The 20,100-nt window shown below is 49.3% G+C and overlaps 1 protein-coding gene across 2 annotated transcripts in view; it reads left to right on the top strand.

The window, feature by feature from the left end:
• The window catches only part of LOC149371955 (inverted formin-2-like), a 57,470-nt gene that overhangs the window by 29,346 nt on the left and 8,024 nt on the right, over window positions 1-20,100 (top strand). For both annotated transcript variants that reach the window (XM_089566287.1, XM_089566285.1), the window contains exons 5-14: window positions 7,773-8,019; window positions 9,521-9,905; window positions 10,413-10,709; window positions 12,495-12,655; window positions 13,315-13,479; window positions 14,175-14,432; window positions 15,247-15,425; window positions 16,186-16,306; window positions 17,459-17,623; window positions 18,865-18,946. In XM_089566287.1, the coding sequence (XP_089422413.1) occupies window positions 7,773-8,019; window positions 9,521-9,905; window positions 10,413-10,709; window positions 12,495-12,655; window positions 13,315-13,479; window positions 14,175-14,432; window positions 15,247-15,425; window positions 16,186-16,306; window positions 17,459-17,623; window positions 18,865-18,946 (2,060 nt within the window). The remainder of the gene's footprint in view (window positions 1-7,772; window positions 8,020-9,520; window positions 9,906-10,412; window positions 10,710-12,494; window positions 12,656-13,314; window positions 13,480-14,174; window positions 14,433-15,246; window positions 15,426-16,185; window positions 16,307-17,458; window positions 17,624-18,864; window positions 18,947-20,100) is intronic.

The following is a 20,100-nucleotide window of genomic DNA, read 5'->3' as shown; positions in this document are numbered from 1 at the left end:
TCGTAGGGGAGTTCAAAAAAATTAAAAGGCGGGAGATGGTATGTTTAATTCCATTTAATAAGGAAGTTGGTCGCACAGGACAGTAATTCGAAGTTTCTAAGAATGCTCGGAGCCTGTAGAACGAGTTCCCGCGGTAGAAAGAGGAGCTTGGAAACACAGCCCTCCCTCACTGAGGTGCGTATTGCAAGCTTCGAAAGCACAGGGACAAATTAAACTAGAAGTTGCTAAAATAAGAGCTACCAAGCAATTTGCCTCGACTGGGTACCACGATCTTGGCTTTTTTAACACACAGGTCAAACCGGCAACTGTAAAAGAATGAGACAGCCTGTCGTTTATAGTATGTCGGTGAAAGCTGATTGCGTGACGGAAGCGTTCTAAGAAATGAAGGGTAGCTGCTACTGTAGTACGCGCATGCACGTACCGCGACCTCGCAAACACCGCCTCGAGACGCCATAAACTATATACGAACGTGCTTCCAGAACGTGCTTCCACAGCACGCGGTGGAAAAGTGCGCACGAAAGCTAAGCGCAAAGACAGCAACGGCAATGACAGCGAATTCCTGCCTTCATCCAGTGGCGACCAATTCGCACCGGCAAAAATTTCTCATTCCGCGCCGTTTTTTTCCCCTCTTCCATCACGGTGACTCAGATGACTCAGTCGGAGGCTCGCTAGACGGACACGCTCAGCAGAAGCCGGTCTGTTCGTCTTCCGTTTGTTCGTGGCGTCTCGCTCGAGGTCGGAAGGCTTCGCAACGGGTGCGCACGTTTACACAAGGGGCCATTTCGCTCGGTTTTTTCTGCGATCTCGTACACACTCCCACGAGAACCGCTCTGCGTCGCTCAGTGCAGGAAGCGCCCGAAAGTGCATACGGAGCTGATTCGTAACTGGCTTGCACCCTCTCGCGCTAGGGGCAGCAGAAGCGAAGTGGCTGCCATTCGAGAACCGCTTTTAAGAGGACTAATTTAGGTTGGCCTCTATCGACGAATCGCCGTATTCAAATGAAAATACGCGATGTTCGCTAAGGACAGAGTAAAAACGGCGTGAAAATGAATTACAGGCAATCGCCACCACCGACTATTTTGGCGAACTGCGACGCCTGGGCAAACTTTCCAGCGCGGCAGGTGGCAGTTCAATTAATGATTGACCGCGAGAGGTCCTCTGGATCGCACAAGTCCCACCAGTGACAGTACCTGCCATCGCAGAGCAGTGGCGCATCGCTTAACCGCTGCACGACTGCGCCAGGAGTGGTATGAGGACTTCCCGCGACCTATGAACGTAAAGTAGAGGATGAACAACTACGCGTGCATGTGCATTAAACCATTAACGCTGCCGCGTTAATGGCGGAGCTTTGGCCTCCCCCCTTTTTTCATACGGATCCGTGAGGCTAGGCTACACCATCATCCTCTTCGAGACGGTGATCACGGAGTCCTTATGGTGTAAACGTCACGTGTTTTATTCTAACGGCGGAGAAAAAAAATCAAATCTAATTTTCTTAGCAGTAAATGCGTGTTTTAATGCCGGACAAAAATCAGCACAGCCAGAAAGAGTCACGAACAAAGAAACGGATGGAGTGGTACCATTACGTGTAGAAGTGCTTTAATGCTGCCCCTGGCTGGCGGAAGTAAACAGAACTTTGTCAGCGCTGCGCCCTTTCAGCGAGGCAGAAAGAGTACAGCGACGCAGCTGAAACGAAGCCGTTGTGCGCGAGCGGACGAAGAGTGCAGGAAAGGGGCTCTTCCCTCTGTCGTTCTCTTTCCCAGCAGCCGCGTCGTGACGAAGGGCCGCCCGCAAACCCATGTCTGGGCCGTGTCGGCCGCGCGATTCTGGGCGTAAACCAGCGCAATGGACGCGAGCCAAGGGAGCGCAGTTGTCAGATTCGTTTGCGAGGCGCATTGTGCGCTCAGCTCTGTCGCCCATAGCTGTCAGCGACTGTCTTTTCAGGCTGCGCCATTAGTGGCCCCGAGAAGCACGTCGAGCAAGACGATGATAGAGCGAAGCGGGAGGAAGGAGGGGAAACCCTGCAGAACGTCGCATTGGTATGCAAAGCTGGTACAGACTGCGTCACCCTTGTATACAGCGCTCTAGTGCTGCTATTCTCTGCACAAAAGAAAGTAAGAAGGAAAGAAAGAAAGAAAGAAAGAAGGAGAGAAAGTAAGGAGAGAAAAAATAAGGAAAGAAAGAAAGAGAGAGAGGAAGAAGGAGAGAAAGAAAGGAAGAAAGAAGGACAGAAAGGAAGGAAGAAGAAAAGAAAGAAAGAAGGAAAGAAAGAAAGAAAGAAAGAAAGAAAGAAAGAAAGAGAGAAAGTAAGAAGGAGAGAAAAAATAAGGAAAGAAAGAAAGAAAGAGAGAGAGAGAGAGGAAGAAGGAGAGAAAGAAAGGAAGAAAGGACAGAAAGGAAGGAAGAAGAAAAGAAAGAAAGAAGAAAAGAAAGAAAGAAAGAAAGAAAGAAAGAAAGAAAGAAAGAAAGAAAGAAAGAAAGAAAGAAAGAAAGAAAGAAAGAAAGAAAGAAAGAAAGAAAGAAAGAAAGAAAGAAAGAAAGAAAGAAAGAAAGAAAGAAAGGCGTCATCTGCTGTAACAGACCTACAAGCACTGTGTACAAGTACATTTTCCGTTCAGCTCAGTTTTATTCCTTAAAGGCCCCCTTCAAAGGGATGTTACATAAGGAAGGGGTGGGATTACAGCGGAATATAGGAAAACAAACGGCGATGATTATTTAGGTCAAATGTTTAGGGAAATCCTCCAAAATTGAGTAGATTTGTAATAAGGGAGTAATTACTCATTGGCGTCCACCCGAGCGCAGCCATGCGGCTACAAACACGATTGTTTAGCATTGAAGATGATCAGTTACACTATTTTTAAAAGCAGATGATGAAGCGATGGCGACGATGTCATAGGGAGTTTGTCTGTAGCTGCTCGGAACGAGAAAGGAGCAGAAAACGTTGTACTTGTAATGGCGGGCGGGCAACTTTGAGAGCCATCGGCTGCTTTGAAATTTCAGCTTCTTTTTTTGGTCTGGTGCGTGCTGCTCGGGTTCTCTACAAGACGGTAGCGCAGTCTCTACACAGTGTCATTATACCTTGGCGGCACGGCGTCCACATTTGTTGATGCCACTTTTCAAAATTTTAATCGAGGCGTCTAACGTTATTTATAATGAACTCAGTGATGCCGACTACGTTTGAAATCCTAGTTTGACAGAATGACGAGGCCATTTCGTGTCGAGAAAATAGAACCGCTTCGCCAAACCAAGTAGTAAGATGGAGGTCGCCAAGTTGCACGGCGCGCCTATAGGAAGTACTGACTGGTGCTGTCACTTTTCTTCCGTGGCGGGGTGGAATGTTTTATTGAAGTACGCTGCAGCTGATTTTCCTTGCCTAAACAGCTCCGGATGATAAATAAAGCATTGAATTAGGCATAAATGTGTTTTTTTTTCTAAACAAGTCTAATTCCGGAAGCGTGGAAGTGAGATAAGTGCGTGAATTACTCGCCATTATGTTATTTTTATGAAATAGGATGTTCTAAGAATACACGCTCAACTTTTCAGATTTATTTCGATAGTAGTTGAACCTCGTTATAATGAAGTTGAAGGGGCCCGGCGATTACTTCGTTATAGCCGTATCTTTCTTATAGCCCGTGTTGACCGAGATTCCAAGGGATCATTCCTTCGTTATATCCCATATTTCGTTATGAATTGTTTCGTTATAAACAGGTTCGCTCGTTATAAACACGTTATAACGAAACAGTTTATAAAAAAATGTATGATATAACGAAGGAATGATCTTTTGGAAGTTCGGTCAACACGGGTTATAACGAAGTAATCGCCGGGCACATTCAACTTCGTTATAACGAGGCTCAACTAAAACATAATGCTTGTCTGGAAGGGATATGTGGACATTACGTATACAAGTTATGAAGCCGCTTTCTTGCATAATTGCAGCATTTTCACGCCATTTGCGTTCTTTGCTTTTTCGTCGAGTAATGATTTCGCCTCTCTTAACCGGCGCTGTCCATCGAACTTTGCGACATAACTTCTCGTCAGGAGGCCAATTATAGTTCGGGGCTAAATTTGTTTGCGATTCCGCATCGAAGCCTGTGCAATTCGTCTGCGCGAATCTGTAACTGTACGGGTGACAGCGCAACTGCTCGATAAGATTCACCTGGAAAAGCGACAGGTGACACCAGTAGGAGCCTTCGTTTCAATAGGCAGATAGCGTCGGTATAGCAGCCGATAAGGCAGTATGAAACGAACATATGTATAGGCTGACAGCTCCCAGCCAAGTGGATATTCTTGTCGATCAAGGGCGCAGTGATGTATTCATACGAGCAGGAACCCGGCTTTCATTGTTCGACTTGAACGTATAGACCTTTTCACTGTTCACAGCTTGACTGAGCGCGCGTGCATGTTGGAATGTGCTGCGCATGCGCAGTAGGTGCCTGTAGGATATCTGCCAAACAAAACGCTTGTGGCAAAGTCCAGTGGAAATACGGCTGCGCTCAAAAAGTCAAATGGTAAGAGGCCTATAGTCAGCTGCATATTGGCGTATGGACGATCGCACCTCGGAGAATGGTATACTTGTGTACCGAACGCTATGTGCAAGCAGCCTGGTTATAGCCTCCGAAAAACTGGCCACCCTGGCACCGAATTTGTGCCGATCCAAGTTCCTCAGGAATTATTTTCCTACCCGGGGCGGTGGCTTAGCGGCGGTCGGCTGCTGAGTCTATGATCGAGGGATCTAAGTATTTCGATGGAGGCGAAATTAGAAAAAAAAGAAAGAAAGAAACTCCGCGTACTGTGCGAGCACCTGAATACGATGTCCGAACCTAGTAGACGTGCGAAAGCATGTGTTCATTCTTCGCCTCTTATTTCTGGAATCTGCGTGTGCACTAGTGATGCAAAACTATCGGAAAATTGACTATCGATAGTATCGATATATGTTTTGAAACTATCTATAGTGTATAAAAGCTATCGATAGTGCTACTATCGATAGACTATCGATAGTGCTACTATCGATAGACTATCGATAGTATTATCGATAGTCTACTATCGATAGTAATACTATCGATAATGTTGCTATCGATAGTATTACTAGCGATAGTACCGCTATCGATAGCAATACTATCGATAGTGTTGCTGTCGATAGTATTACTAGCGATTGTACCGCTATCGATAGCATTACTATCGATAGTGAAACTGTCGATGGTAAAACTATTGATAGTAACAATATTGATATTATGCATTTGGTGGCCAGCGATATAACCAAAACATTTGCCATACCTGATTGGTTTCACGGTCTCGTGAGGTTTAACGTCCCAAAGAGACAGGCTATGAGGGATGCCATAGTGGAGGTCTCCGGGTAAATTTCGACCAGCTGTGGTTCTTTAACGTGCACTGGGAGAGGTCGGAAAAATACTGAGAACTGCATCCGATGAAAGAACAAACAGCACAAGTTGTGCTGGCTTACACGACACTATCGTGCACTGCAGACGTCGTCTTGCTGACGTAACCGCTGCAGAAATGCTTTTCGCACACACGCTTCGCAACTAGGACATTCGCACGCTAACATTTTATCCAGCAACTTAACGTAGGTAACATCTGCAGAGCTCGGTGACGCGTAGGCCGGGAAAACGGGCGAGTTCTGTCAGTTACTCATACCATCACCTCTATACCACACACTCGGGAAACCAAGTTTAGGATGCAGTGGGTACGCGTGGTTGATTTTATAGAATCAATAGTACTATATATCACAAGTAGTATCGATGTGGCTATCGATAGTGCTATCAGTAGAACTATCGAAAGTACTATCGATAGTACTATCGATAGTACTATCGATACTACTATCGAATGTACTAACTATCGAATAGTACTAGTCTTTTTACCATCGATAGTTCGATAGTGACTCAACTATCGATAGTTTTGCATCACTAGTGTACATGCACCCGCGTTTCTCGCTCTTCACCTTCACAGCCTCTCTCCACTCGGTGGCAGCTGGCGCGATGCTCCTCCGAACTTACCCGAGCTTCCTCACATTGGCTGCAGCTTGCGCGACGCTCTTGCGAACTAACCATAACTTACCCGAGTTACTCCTAGGCTCGACATAAGATGATTGTTGGTTGTGTCTGACCTCGTTAAGTAGTGTTTTTGCCCTAAACAAAGCGAACACCCCACAGCTTGCTAGCGAAGCCAGGGGTAGTCCGCTGGAACGTGGGGTCGCAAATTCATTTAGTTACCATTAAAGAGCGTTCAAGGTCCTCTACGTCAGGCTTCGACGCTGGCTTTTACGCCGATCGTGTATAGCGACCCCTGTGAAAAGCGTTCCGTGCGCACACCGCACTTTAGACGCAGTTTTGCTTGCTGAACGATGAAACGCACTGCATGGTTTTGCGCGCACGCGCGAGGTGCAAAGCAGCAAAAATGGCAATCTGCAAGGCATGCTTTTGTACAGTCGGAACTGATCAGTTCTAGCCTCTGTACCATGAAAAAAAAAACTTTTGCCCTTTATTTCAGTGGCCCTTTTTTCATATTTTTCTGTCCGCACAGCTCTTCTCAGATGTAGTAGGGAGATTGTCGGATCGTAACAGCTTCAGCTGCTTTTGTGTATCAATCTCGATCACGTGCCTTGAACCACAGTGTGCACTCTAAACATGAATACACCTATATGGGAGTAAAAAGGGAGTAAGCTGTCCGCGCACTCCCGTTTACTCCCTTTCTTACTCCTTTCTGTTTCGAGTGTAAATGCCGAACCGCGTCTGAGTGTGGCAGCGTTATGTAACGATGTTCGTCTGGGTATAAACGAGGTGCTCCATAAATACTACCACACCAAGTTACTGCTGAGAATGAACACAGCTTGAAGTAGTCGGTTGCGTCTATTAATAGTCTTCAAAACATAGTAGAAAAACTTCCCTTTGGCTTTGCGACTTTCGGCTCGGTAGAAGCTTCTAAATGTTACCGCCACACTTATGCGGCCCACAAGATCCGCCGTGGCAGAACGTGCGCACTTTCATTTTACGAACTTCTTGAGGATCTGTGCTCTGCTGCTTGTGCAAGCCTTCCTCTTGTGTGAAGTTGTAGAGAAAAATTTGCGGGATGCGGAAAAAAATCATTTCTGTGATGCCTTGCTGGTCAGACAGCTGGCATTTTTCAGGTGGATGGAACACTCTTGTCACCTTGTGTATCAGTGCTCTTTGTTGATCTCCTTTGCTCGATCGCGTAGAAATATTTTTTTTTCTTCCCGCGAGCATACTGAAGGGGGCCACTTATTTCTCGGTTGTCATCATCATCACCATAAGCCTTACTACGCCCACTGCAAGGCAAAGGCCTCTCCCATGTCTCCCCAATTAACCCTGTCCTTTGCCAGCTGCGGCAACCGCATCCCCGCAAACTTCTTAATCTCGTCCGCCCACCTAACTTTCTGGCGCCCCTGCTACGCTTGCCTTCCCTTGGAATCCACTCCGTTACCCTTAGGGACCAGCGGTTATCTTGCCTTCGCATTACATGCACTGCCCAAGCCCATTTTCCATACTCTCGAAAATGCTCATATAGCTTGAATCTCAATACGTGTGTGTCAGGAAGGCGGGCAAGTGGAAGAAAATCACGGCCATGAGCCTGAAAACTGGCGGCTGATGTGCCGAGGGCACGAGGCGGGGTGTCGGCAGCTCTATGGCGCACCCCTCGCGTAGTATGCATGCGTGCCTCTTTTTCGCGACTGTGGGCGGTGGCGCGGCGGAGCCTGAGCGCGAGGTGTGCGTGGCAGCTGGTCGCAGCCCTCGCCATCGCAGCCACCTGGCCTGGGAGCTGCTGGAGCGGCTGTCGCAGCAGCTGGGCTCGGGCCCCGTGCTGCCCCTGTACAACGCGCTGGGTCCCAAGCTGAGCCCCCCCGAGCTGGCCATGGAGCGGGCCCGGCTCGACTCCGTCGCCGCCAACGGCAGCTGCCGCGGCGGCAGCGAGGGCGACGCCGACGTCTTCGCCGAACGCGCCTCGCCGCCGCCCAAGAGCAAGCTCAACATTTTCAGGTTCATCACGCAGGTATACGCCTCGCTCGAACCGCCGGGGGACAAAGGGGGGAGCCATTCTTGGTCAAAATACCGCCGCTATAGCGACACACATTGCAGCACACTGGAAATGCTGCCGCAGCTCCATTACCAAGGCTTCGGGACAAGCGTTTCTATAGTTCCCTTGGTTGCCACCATAAGGTGGCGCCACCACACACCACGTGGTGTGTTGGCGATGCAAGTTAGCAAAAAGCGATTGAAAGATCGGTGGCTCAAAAGCAAACAGGTGACTTAAAGTTATAGTCGGATACAACTTAAGTCTGCAGTGAAGCTCCGCCCACATTCAGCCTCTGCGCACAGAATTCCTACGCGACAAAAAAATAGTCCGCTGCTGAAACGTTTCTTGTTACGTAAACAAGAAGCTTATCACAAGAAAAAAATTATAAGCTCTAGGATTTTGGCCCGTGGATTGTTTGATATAGTCAAGCATTAAAAAGCCGATTTCGTTTAGAGTTGCGGTTGGCCAGCGGAGTAATACAAGACGCCGCGGACCGCGGCCCAGTGTTAGCAACTGCTGTTTTTTTAAGTTGTATCCTGCTATAGAAGTGTAGGATTCTAAATGTATTTAAATACAATGGCGAGTATATAGATCGATTTATAACACTGTTAAAGAAATATTAAAAAAAATGAGGAGGAGGTAGAAGAGGAAAGGCAGGGAGGTTTACCGGAAGAATAATGAACGCAAAAAAAAAAAACGAGCATGGTGGCGACTGCCACCATCCCGTTTCAAAGGAGACGCTCTTATCATCCATCCAACCACGTGGTGACGCGTGGCGCATTAAGATAGAGCAAGTTGATATAATCTGACGTAAGAAAGAAAGATAGTGGCCGATTGGCTGCAGAAAGAACGTGATAGGCTGCTATAGGCTTAGCGGCACAGGCTTAGCGGCACAGATGTCCCGAATTCCTGGTGATGTTACCTGCAAACATGCACCCGCCCGACCCCGTCGGGTTCAGTGCGTTCTCAATGCGTCTGAAGCGTTTAGATTTAAGCTACCTCTCCACTGATCGCACTGTTCAGCATTTCTCACGGCCTTTTGCAACTTTGTGTTTGAAACTTTTCCACAGCAGCAGCGGTTAAATCTCGAATAAGTAAATCTTAACAAGTTGATTAAGCCACAAAAACACCCTTCTCCTTTCTTGTGACCTTCTCTCTGTCATTTGGCTCGATTTCCCGCACGTAGGCAGTGGCGGACGAGCACGGAATGAAAATAAAATGAAATGTTACTACGTACAGCCCTTAGTGGACTAGGAGGCCGCCATGAACCACGACTGTCATATTCGTTAATGGAACCAGTAAATCGTTACGCTGTTGTTTGTCTTACTTAAAATGACTTGTACGAATGGCTGTACCTTCGAAATACCGCTTTGATTGAGAGTAGGCACTTCCCGTGTCGTAGTCGTTTCTTGGGCTGTTGCACAGATTTCACGCTGGATGTCACAAGCAGTCTGTCTGTTCTCCACCGCTCGCGCAGGTGTCGGGCCTGTCGCGGTCCATATCGTATCGGTCCAAGTCGTCGACGCCGCGGAGGTCGCAGCCTTCCTCGCCCGTCATCCAGAGCCGTCGGGCCACGGAGACGGGCGTGTCCCGGTCCCCCAACGCGACGCGCGTCACCCGCCAGAGTGAGGCGGCCGCGGCGCAGCGGTCGTCTCCACGCTCCACGCAGCTGACGCGCTCGTCGGTGCTACGCTCGGCGGCGCCAGACGGCGTCCAGCCGACCGCGTGCAAGACGTCGCCGGAGGTCCGGCGCCGCAGGGCCTCGGACGTGAGCGACGCGGGCCGCTCGACGGCGCGCATTCCCGCTCCTCCGGCACCCAGCGAACCGCAGGGACTCAAGGCTTCACCGCCGGCCAAAGCAGGTATACGGGGACCGCGCACATGCGGCACCAAAGTGCTATCTGCCTCATCTCTGACTCCTCATGGCCGGCTTCCGTCATAAACCGTGTCTTCTAGGCGGGACATGTTCAGTATAGTTGGCGCTCTTGTTATAGGGGGTATTCACCCGAGCCACAGTGGCCGCCATATTGCTGTACATGGAGAACGGCTAAAGGCAGCGAGCCGTGTCTAATCGGCTTATCGCCACCTGCTTGGGACTGGACCGCTAAAGCTGCACGCTGTACACCAAAATGGCGCCTGTCACGCCAAGTGAATACCCTCTTTAGAGAAGCGAACGAATGAAAATGCGGACCAAGTACGAGGCAGGGGCGACGCAGACCAGCAGCGTCTGCTGCTCACCTTACGTCAAAAAATGGAGTGCAAAAGGAAGCAGGCATCACTTTCCAGTTGGGACCAAAATTTTTGCGTGTATCAGCAATCTCTTTTTCAGTCTGCTTCAAGGGCACTCACTATTTTTTTTTGCCCGCCAGCTCCACCAGTGGCGGCCACATCCGCACCGGCCGGTCCACCTCCACCGCCACCCCCACCTCCGCCTCCTCCTCCGCCGCCACCGCCTCCACCACCCCCACCACCTCCCCCGCCACCACCCCCAATGCAAAGCCCGCACGGAGATGGGTTGGCCACCATGATAGTGCCGTCCAAAGTCGAGACACTGCAGTCAGCGCCGCGCGGGCCGGCCTCTCCGGGTCCCTTCCACACGCTGCCCAAGCCGCAGCAGAAGATGAAGACCCTCAACTGGACCAAGGTGCCGGACACCCTGGTCTGCGGTGAGTGACCTTTAGCCCGGAAAGGCTCGGTTTCATTTGAGGCGGGGCTTGTTTTCGCAAAACAATTCGTGAGGGTAGGAGCGGCAAACACAGGTTGAAAGCCTCTTCACTTGCGGCAAGGGGAAGCAAATGAAGAGCCGTTCAACCTGCCAAGTCACCTGTGACAAGGGGACTCTGGAGTGGAAATGGGCCGCCTCCTTTCACGTGCTTCGCCGCGGTGACCCAAAAGACGCCTGTATGATCTCGGCCACGGCGACCGCATTTTGACGGAAGCGAAATGTGGAGGCCCGTGTTCTGTGCAGTGTCAGGGCTGGTTAAAGAACCTCAGATGGTCGAGATTGTCCTGAGTCCTCACTACGGCGTCCCTCATAAACTGAGTCGCTTTGGGACGTTAAACCCCCAGAAAACCAAACCGTACCAACCTTTCACATGGTAATGATGCACTCATTCCACAGATTTACTAGATATACAGAGAGCTGGCTGAGGTGCTGCGAAACGTATCAACGCTGTACACAAAGCATAGTTAGAAAAATATTACGGACCAACAAGAGATGCACAAACGCTGCATGAAAATGTGAGACTAGTTAGGGGCGTATAGAGACATGGGAGAGGCCTTTGCCCTGCAGTGGGCGTTGTCAGGCTGATGATGATGTGTTACTAGGTCAGACGCAGACTAGCAAGAAAGGTGTGGCGCTTGTTCCATAATGCGCAAGTTATGTTTACTGCCGTTCTTCCAAGACCTCCCCTGCGCCTCTTTATTGTAGCTGCCCACAGCGAAGAAGCAAAACGAGCAGGGCATTGGTCTTTTTTATGACTGTTTTTATGACCATTACACGCAAGAAGCACAAGCTTAAATATCCATATGCTACTAACGACATATATCTCTCCGAAGTAACACACTACAAGTATCTAGGACTCTGGATCACTAATGATCTCACTTGGACTAAGCACCTTGAATATGTAGTAGCTAATGCTAACCGCAAATTATTCTTCTTGAGGAGGGCTTTGAGACTTTCCACCCCTTCTGTCCGTCTGCTCGCATACAAAAGTGTAATCCTGCCGATACTAGATTATGCATGTGTAATTTGGGACCCTTTCACCAAGACTAACATCACCAAGATGGAAATGGTGCAAAGAAAAGCAGTTCGCTTCATATATAATAGCTTTGGACGTACATCAGTAACCGAACTACTAATGAAAGCAAACCTGCCACCATTAACGCAAAGAAACCGTGTATCACGACTAAAATTCCTCTTTCAACTTATTAACGGTCATTATAAAACCGACCTCACGGGAATATTTAGTTTTTCATCTGGGTATTCTACAAGGCAGAGACACAGTCGCACAATAACCGCCTTTAGCACCCATAATAACTGTTTTAAGTATTCTTTCTTTCCCCGAACAGTAACTGAATGGAATCTACTAACCAATGATCAAATTTCAAAATCATCACTGTCGGCATTTGTTTTAGGTATTGTTTTTAAAACGTGTTGTCTTTAACTGTTTATACGCTCCATGGATCTAATTTGTATTATATGCTTTGTCTGTGTTATTGTTTTCATTATGTATTTATTGTATCCCACCCTGCTAAAATCCCCAGAGGGGATTGCAGTATTGATAAATAAATAAATAAAATTCGCTCGCAGTGCCCTTGCTCAGGTGCAGCGTCGTAATGTGCCCAAGTTAAGAGGAGAGATAAAGGCACCGGCGAGTCTTCAGCATGGCGCCCTTCCCCGCGAGTGCGTGTCGACTGAATGTCAGGCGGCGCCCTCACTTTCGCTGCAGGCGGGAAGAGCATCTGGAGTGACGTCACAAAGGAGGCTCAGGAGGAGAACGTTGAGCGGAAGCTCAACTTCAAGCAAGTGGAGGAGCTCTTCTGCCAGAAAACGGCCACCACGACGCCGCAAAAGGCACCGGACAAGAAGAAGAAGAGAGAGCCAGCGCTGGTGAGCGATGTCTGCGCATGTTCTGCTTTGCGCCCACAGCTGATACAGTGCATGGAGGAAGGAAAACATTTAAGGAGAGACCTTTACGTCACATTTTTTGAAGCCGGATGTAAAGGCACAACTTCACTATAGTTGGCCGCCATCTCAGCGCGCTTGCGCATGCGCAGACGATGGTGCAGACGACGCCGCTGCACCCAACGTTACAATTGGCTGCGCCATCGGCCAAAGACTCCCAGGAGCCCTTCCGGCACACTTTTTGTCATGAAGCTTGGATATCGAGGGTCTCTCAGCTTTCCTTCCTCCATAATAGTGTGTATACAGCCCGGAGGCTCAACGCGACATGAAAGGCACAAGCACAACGGAGACACACGTCGTGCATGCATCTCTGCGTAGTCCTCATATCGTTGAGTCATTACCTGAATTCGGGACAGCGCCCAGCTTACCCTAGCGGCATGTCACGTTCTGTTCTGCGGCCACTCTGTCATTCTCTTTCTTTCTGACCTCACGGGTGATGTAAACGCCCTATTTTTATTGTTTAAAGTCATGGGCCACGTGGTGGCAGCCAGGGAAACTAGAAGCGCTTGTCCCGAATTTCTCGTAGTATGTAGCCTAGTAAAAAGTCTGGCCTCTGATGCGCGGTTTGCGGCGCCTGCGTGCAGCTGAACCTGCTGGACGGCAAGCGGAGTCTCAACGTCTGCATCTTCCTCAAGCAGTTCAAGTCCGGTCCTGAAGAAATCGTCTCCATGATTCGCTCCTGCAGGTCCAGCGAAATCGGCTCGGAGCGCCTGCGCATGCTGCAGAAGATCCTGCCAGAGCCAGACGAGGTATATACGGGCGCATGCGTTTTTGTGGGATTGCATAAAACGGAATGGGCGGCGTTTTCGCAGGCGACCGTTTCTCGCTTGAAGGACATGACGAAGTAGCCGTTCACTCCCTTACATCTTGCTCTTTTTCCCCTACGGTTGTTTGCTCTGCCTTGAAGTGTGTAAAATTTTCGCACTCTATAGCTCGCAGATCCCACGGCGCGGCTAACTGTAGACCTGGACGCTGGGTATAGATTACCACAATAACTTGGTGGAAGCATTCTGTCTCCATATCGGTAAGCTGTTTGTAAGTCACTGCCGGCTATTCTCGGTGAACGCTTTAAGACGCCCAAGTACGAGCTTAAACTTCGCGTTATTTGCCAGGAGTAACAAAGGCACCAAATGAGGTGAATAGTCCTGTCTGTATACCTCCTCTTTGTACTCCTCGGTAAGTAATAATGTCAGACTCTTTTCTCAATCTTTCCTTTGTATTTTTTTCGCGCAAAGCAGACTTGTTCGAAGATGCAAGGATCCATTGATCTATGTACGAAAACAGCTTAGACTGCAGCCAAAGTGCAATTAGGATGATTGTTGTAAGCGTCCCTGAATTTTGTGTTCCTCCTATTGTCACTATACTCACTGTCAGAAGGACTATCTGTCACTATCTACGCTTGTTACGTTGATGTGTCACAATAGAGGCGGTGTTCTTTCCGCAGCTGAGCATGCTTCGCTCGTACACGGGCGACCGGAGCAAGCTTGGCCAGGCAGAGCAGTTCTTCCTCATGCTGGGCGACCTTCGACTGCACGCGCTCTACGTGGACGGCATGCTGCAGATGGAGGAGTTCACGCCCAGCGTCGAGGCGCTCAGGCCCCAGCTGACCAACTACATCGGCGTCTGCCAGGAGATACTCACGAATCGCAGCCTCAAGGAGTTCCTCAAGCTCATCCTTATCACCGGCAACTTCATCAACTCGGTGAGTAAGCGGTCAACGGCTTGCTTTCTTCTGCGCATTCTTCCGCGCGGCTCCCGTAACTTTCTGCCAGGATTCGGACCGCGAAGGCGCTGATTTGACGCGTTGTTGAGCAGCATGTCCGTCTAACTGGTGAGGCAAGAAAATCGCCATTCTTGATAAAGCCAGCTCACTAGTAAATGTGTGTCGCAGCAGCTTCGCGAGTGAATCACGTCTAATGACGATAATACGGTTCGACTTCCAAGCAGCCTTGAATCAGTATTTAAGACCTGATCGACTTTCTTTCCTACTATCATAACGACTTGTGTCATGGGAGGCAGGAACAAAATAATTAATTCAACCACCCTTCTGTCGTTTTATTTCGCGACATCCTCCATTGAATTGTGCGTCTAGGTGTTCACGGCTGCTTCTGTGTGTTTGCCCAAAGCGGCGGGCGGCCCCGTTGAAAGAACTGGCTGAGCCTGCGAAGAGCATACTGCGAGCAATGCAAACGTTTAAATTGCATACCTTTTTAAGCATTGGGGGCAACGAGAAAAACTGACTGTTTGGTCCTACAACGACAAAAGAAATACACCTGTAAAACTCTCGTCTCTCGATCCAAGATTGTTAGAGGGAAGTGAACTCGTGTATTGTGCAGAAATGACGAAGAGAGCCAGCGGATTGAGGAAAAGTGCAAACGTTACGTAGGTACAACTGAACTGACAAAGTGGCCCAATTGCAGGTTCGTACTAAATTCAAATGACGAGATCAACACTACAGCCAATTTGTTGGCGCCCTGCAGTGTTTTAAATTGCCCCCACCTCCTCTCGCGTTTCAGGGCAGCTACGCGGGCAACGCATTCGGCTTCCGGCTGAACACGCTGCCCAAGCTGCTGGAGACTCGCTCGAACAAGCCGCGCATGACGCTTCTCCACTTCCTGGTCGAGATCGCCGAGAAGGAGCAGGCGCAGACGCTCTCCTTCACCAAGGACCTGCGGCACTTGGGACAGTGCTCCAGGTACGTCTCCGGGGCGCCCCCCGCGTCTGTGGAACTGTCATAGCGAACACCGCAATCATAGTCCAAAAAATCGGTGTCGAAGCTCGCAGTTTATAAGCGAAGTCGCCCGGTGATTTGACGACACCTGTATTTCGTTAATCGGTCTTTTCCAGCTTCTAAAAGCTCCGTTTTCGTCCAGAGTGGTCTCTTTGTGATTCGAACCCGCTACAATCTCGAGTGTCACTTTAAGATGGGGCACCGCGAGCATTAAGCACGCTGCGCAGTAAAAATAAGCCTGCCGTCATCAGGACGTGGGTTAGATTCCCGACCGCCTCGGAGGCTGCATTCCTGTGGTATTGGAACACGGGAACTGCAGTGGATGCCGATGACTGCGGTGCACGCTATAGGCGGCACCGCAATCATCGCAGAGCGTAACCTTCCGATAAAGCATTCTTACTACTACGACTCGAAACCCAGGGAATGGGCCTTCAACACCTGTCGCTGTAAAATCCAAGCAGCACGGTAGTCGATGCGTATGTGTTTACATGAATGCGACAGAAGTCGACTCAGTCCACTTTTTGAAAGTGCAAAAACATCGAGGAAGAGAGCATAAGACGAGTCGCGCCTTTCCTTCTAAAAACCTGCTCTTTCTCTCGAAAAATCGTCTGGAAGACTCGTTGTGTCGCATTCATGTAAACGCTGCTAGCGATGCTCGTCCATGCACGAGCAAATGCCTCTGGGCGGAGGAGAAATGTAAGACCCGCGTCGCCGGTCTTCGCAGGCTCTCGCTGGACGGCATGCGGTCCGAGCTCAAGCAACTGTCGACGGGCATCGAGAGGCTCGAGAGGCAGCTCCCTCAGGGCGACGCCGACTTCAAGCGCCACTTCAGGAGCTTCGTGAACGTGAGCGGATTCTCCTCCCGTGGACGTGGCGCTGTTTTACTGGAAGTGCTTTAACGAGCCCATTCTCACTGTGGCGAAAAAACGACCAACCGAAAGCCAGACGAACGCACACAAGGACAAGTTTCGTCCGTTGATGTGCAGAGACAAAGTACTTGATGTGCTAGTGTTCTAGTGGCTGCGATCAAATGTAACACTGCGTGTTCTGTCGGAATTCAGGCATTCAAGCAGACTTTCGTACCTGATGTGAATGATTGGCACGTCAGATCTCGCATCATGAGTAACCATCAGATAACCAAAACATAAGATAATTATACTGGCGCATCGTTACTTGCCGTAGCCAGTCTGAAGGATCGATCACCGACTTGTAACCCGACTGTGCTGACACCACTGTCGCGGGATCTGATCCTGGCCGTGGCGGCCGCATTTCCATGGCGGCTAAATGCAAATACGCCCATGTGCTGTACGCTAAAGGTAACCTCAGGTGGTGTATATAGTATATTAACCCGGTGTCCTCCATTGTGGTGTCCTCCGTATCCCACTTGCCGCTTCGGGACAATAAAACCCCATAATTTACACTTTATCCCGACACGTGGAAAAAGTTTGATAAGCCTACTGCTTCGCTGGTTAAGCAAGCCACAGCCGCGAGCCCGAAATGCGGCCAGAAATGCGGCCTGAGAGCCGTATCTGCGTCCATTAGTAACCGCAGGCGAAGGTGCTCTCAAGTGACTTCAACACACTCTCACTTTGATCAATGAGATAGCTCGCACGCAGTGTGGCGTACGCAACGCGATCGCTTCAACGCAGCCGGGAGAGACATTGTGTCGTGATTGCGTGCTTTTATTATACTTTAACTAAGATCATCACGCGCGCCCGACTTGTATGTATGTCAAAATGTAAACAGATTACTTGTATAGTGTACCCCCCCCCCCCCTTCCCCATCTTTTTCTAACTGTCCCCTCACCTCTTTCATTTCATTTCTACGACCTATCTGCCATCCCTTTATTTCCGCTGCCCCAGCTCAGGTGCTTCCCGTAGCGATGGCAGATGCCGGGGCTGGCAAAAATCTTTTTCTTCCTTTTGTTATTATTTTAATAAAACCGCTACAAGAGAGGCGCTCACTCTCGTTGCCCTCTGGTGCGCATGCGCGAGCAGGAGGCCAAGGCGCAGCTGTCCGAGCTGTCCTCCAGCTTCGACCAGATCGGCCAGCTGTCGCGCAGACTCGCCGAGCACTTCTGCGAGGAGGAGAGCCGCTTCTCAGTCGAGGAGTGCCTGCACATCTTCAACAACTTCTGCGAAAAGGTCAAGCTGGCCCAGAAGGTGAGCTGGCTTCGAATTATTCTCCAAACAACACTCGTGTCTCGCGGCTGGCATTCAGAAACAAGAAATGCACCAGCGAGCTATCGCGTACTTTTGCAAAGAACAGGACAAGTGAACCGTGCATCTTAAAGGTGACGCCTGAACTTCCAAATCTTGTTTCTTTCTTCTAATTTTGCCTTTTATACTTCCTTTTCTGTGCATCCAATAATGCCTTCTAGCGCGTGTTACGAATTTATTCATTTTTATGCTGTTTTTCAGCGTTGTAACACATCCTCTGTGCCCTGCCCTTGTTGTCTTGAAAAGTGACGCAGACAGTGCGTAAACAAGTGCAACGACTTAACGCGTTAGCTGCAGACATTTTTGTACCAAGCAGGCTGTCTACAAGTGCGACGCATAATAGCAGTTAACTGTGATCAGTACGAACGATATAAAACGGCGGTCAGTCCCATCCGCCGTGCGCATGTGCAATACAGCCATTTGGAAACTTTAGTTGGCCTCTAAGTCTAGCTTTACACGGCGCCGCCATCATTAATGAAATCGCCATGTGCGGAGCTTGTCCACTATAAACACAAATAAGCCTATGTGGGAGTAAAAAAGAAGTATGCTGTCCTCTAGTTCACTCCCTTTTATGAAAAAAAAATGCGCTAGAGGACAGTTTAAACAGGAAGGAGTATGTTAGGGTGTTAGGAAGGGTTATTCGTACGAAGGGTAGTGCGACACACCTTGGACCACAAGAAGTTGATGGCGCACTCTTCGCCCCTTGCTGTGTCGCACAGCTTTTTATAGAACAAGAATTACCTATGGCCAAGCTGCCACAACTGTATAACAGGAAGGGTTAGAGCGGGCGATGTAACCAACGCTGGGCATGTACGCTATAAATGTACGCTGGGCAAAGATGATGAGTACAAATGTTCATCTCCAAACCTGCATTTTCCGAGTTGTGTATCCAAATGTGCCGGACGATGGTCATGACAGCGCTGCGGGGAAGACTACATTCGTCTCGGGCTTTCGAATAGGAAAAGCAGTAGTGCTTACATCCTGGGGTGAAAGGTAAGACTAGTGTTGCCGCTGGGAAACCGGTTGACTCCAAGCCGCCACATGTAGGCCGCAAGGAAGATTAGTTTCTTGGCTGCAACCGTAGTCCGAAAACTTTTGTTCCCGGGTGGACGCGCATGCAGTCAAGCTTTATCCTTGAACCTCTGAGTGACCGCACGTCCCATTTCACCTATTCTGCGTCGCAGGAAAACGAAGAGAGGCGGAAACTGGAGGAACGAGCGGAGAAGCTCAAAATCACGCGGATGGGCACCGACCAGGGCAAGTCAGGTACGTGCCTCCCTAATACGGAGGGCGCTTTCCCACACTATGGGACCGCACCCAGCCGGCAGGAAGCGCTTTAGTTGTTCACTGTGCGCTTCTGCGGCTTCCCTGTGTTGTCATGTGTGCTCATTTAAGACACTGTGCTTCGATGTGCCCCTTAGAACCTTCAAAAATGGAGTGTACAGCTAAAGAGGCTTACAGTACACTGTAGAGTTGAACCACAAACACCATGGCTTCTTCTCTGTAATGCTGCGGTTTGTTTGCGACGCGACGTTCGCATTACTGGCATCTTTGGGGGCATGTATCGAGTCTCTCTTTAATCGTTTGAACGACTCGTTCATTTGGTCTGCCTGGCTGCCCTTGGAAGAGACGTGCGCGAGCTCTGCTAACGGCCCCTAGCGACGCGACAAACAAATAACTGAGCACATGTGGAAGTACATACTCTCCAAAATCATCGGCCTCAATTTGCTTTCATCTCACACAGAAAGCAAAACTTACGGTTCCTAACTGAATTACGTGTTTAAAACGGTTCACACGTCAACCTCAGAACTGATGAATACGGCGCGTACGACCGGGAAAGGTATCACTGGCCTTCTGCTTTCTGGTGGGAGGAAAAAGAGCTGAAGGCAAAAATATTCAGCAGCTTTCTACGGCCTGTCGCACCTTCGTTTTTTCTTTGCTCTTTTGCGAGCGTAAAAAAGCTTAGTGCATTTTTTGTGTTTGTTTGAAACAAACTTTAACAATAAACGAATATTACGCAGCATCCAAAGTTTCTTTTTTTTTATCTTCAGCAAAATGCCACTGAAACTGTCTCAGCTTCTGGATGCGGGGGGGCACAATGAAAATAACTGCTGTACCTCGGATTTCTCTGTCTCTTTTGTACGTGCATTGCCAAAGATGTCGCGGCAGATTGGCGGGTGTTTCTTAACGCGAATACGTTCCGGGGCCATGACTGTTACCTCAGAGGGCAAGAAAAGTTGGCCCACAGAAGACCGCGTGCAAGGTTTTAGGCGCTGCTTGACATCGGCTTGTACTAAGTGCGCATTGCTACACGATTTCACCGGGTGCAGTTATTTTCTGATTTTTCTGCAGCATATAACAGCGCCTACCAAAAATATGATTTTCATGACAGTTTTTTATTAAACCTCGTTATAACGAAA

This window comes from Amblyomma mixtum, chromosome 1, assembly GCF_055824585.1.
Source record: "Amblyomma mixtum isolate Tamu chromosome 1, ASM5582458v1, whole genome shotgun sequence".
Lineage (NCBI taxonomy): Eukaryota > Metazoa > Arthropoda > Arachnida > Ixodida > Ixodidae > Amblyomma > Amblyomma mixtum.
The sequence above is the reverse complement of the archived record's forward strand: the minus strand, read 5'-3'. Positions and strand labels throughout refer to the sequence as shown.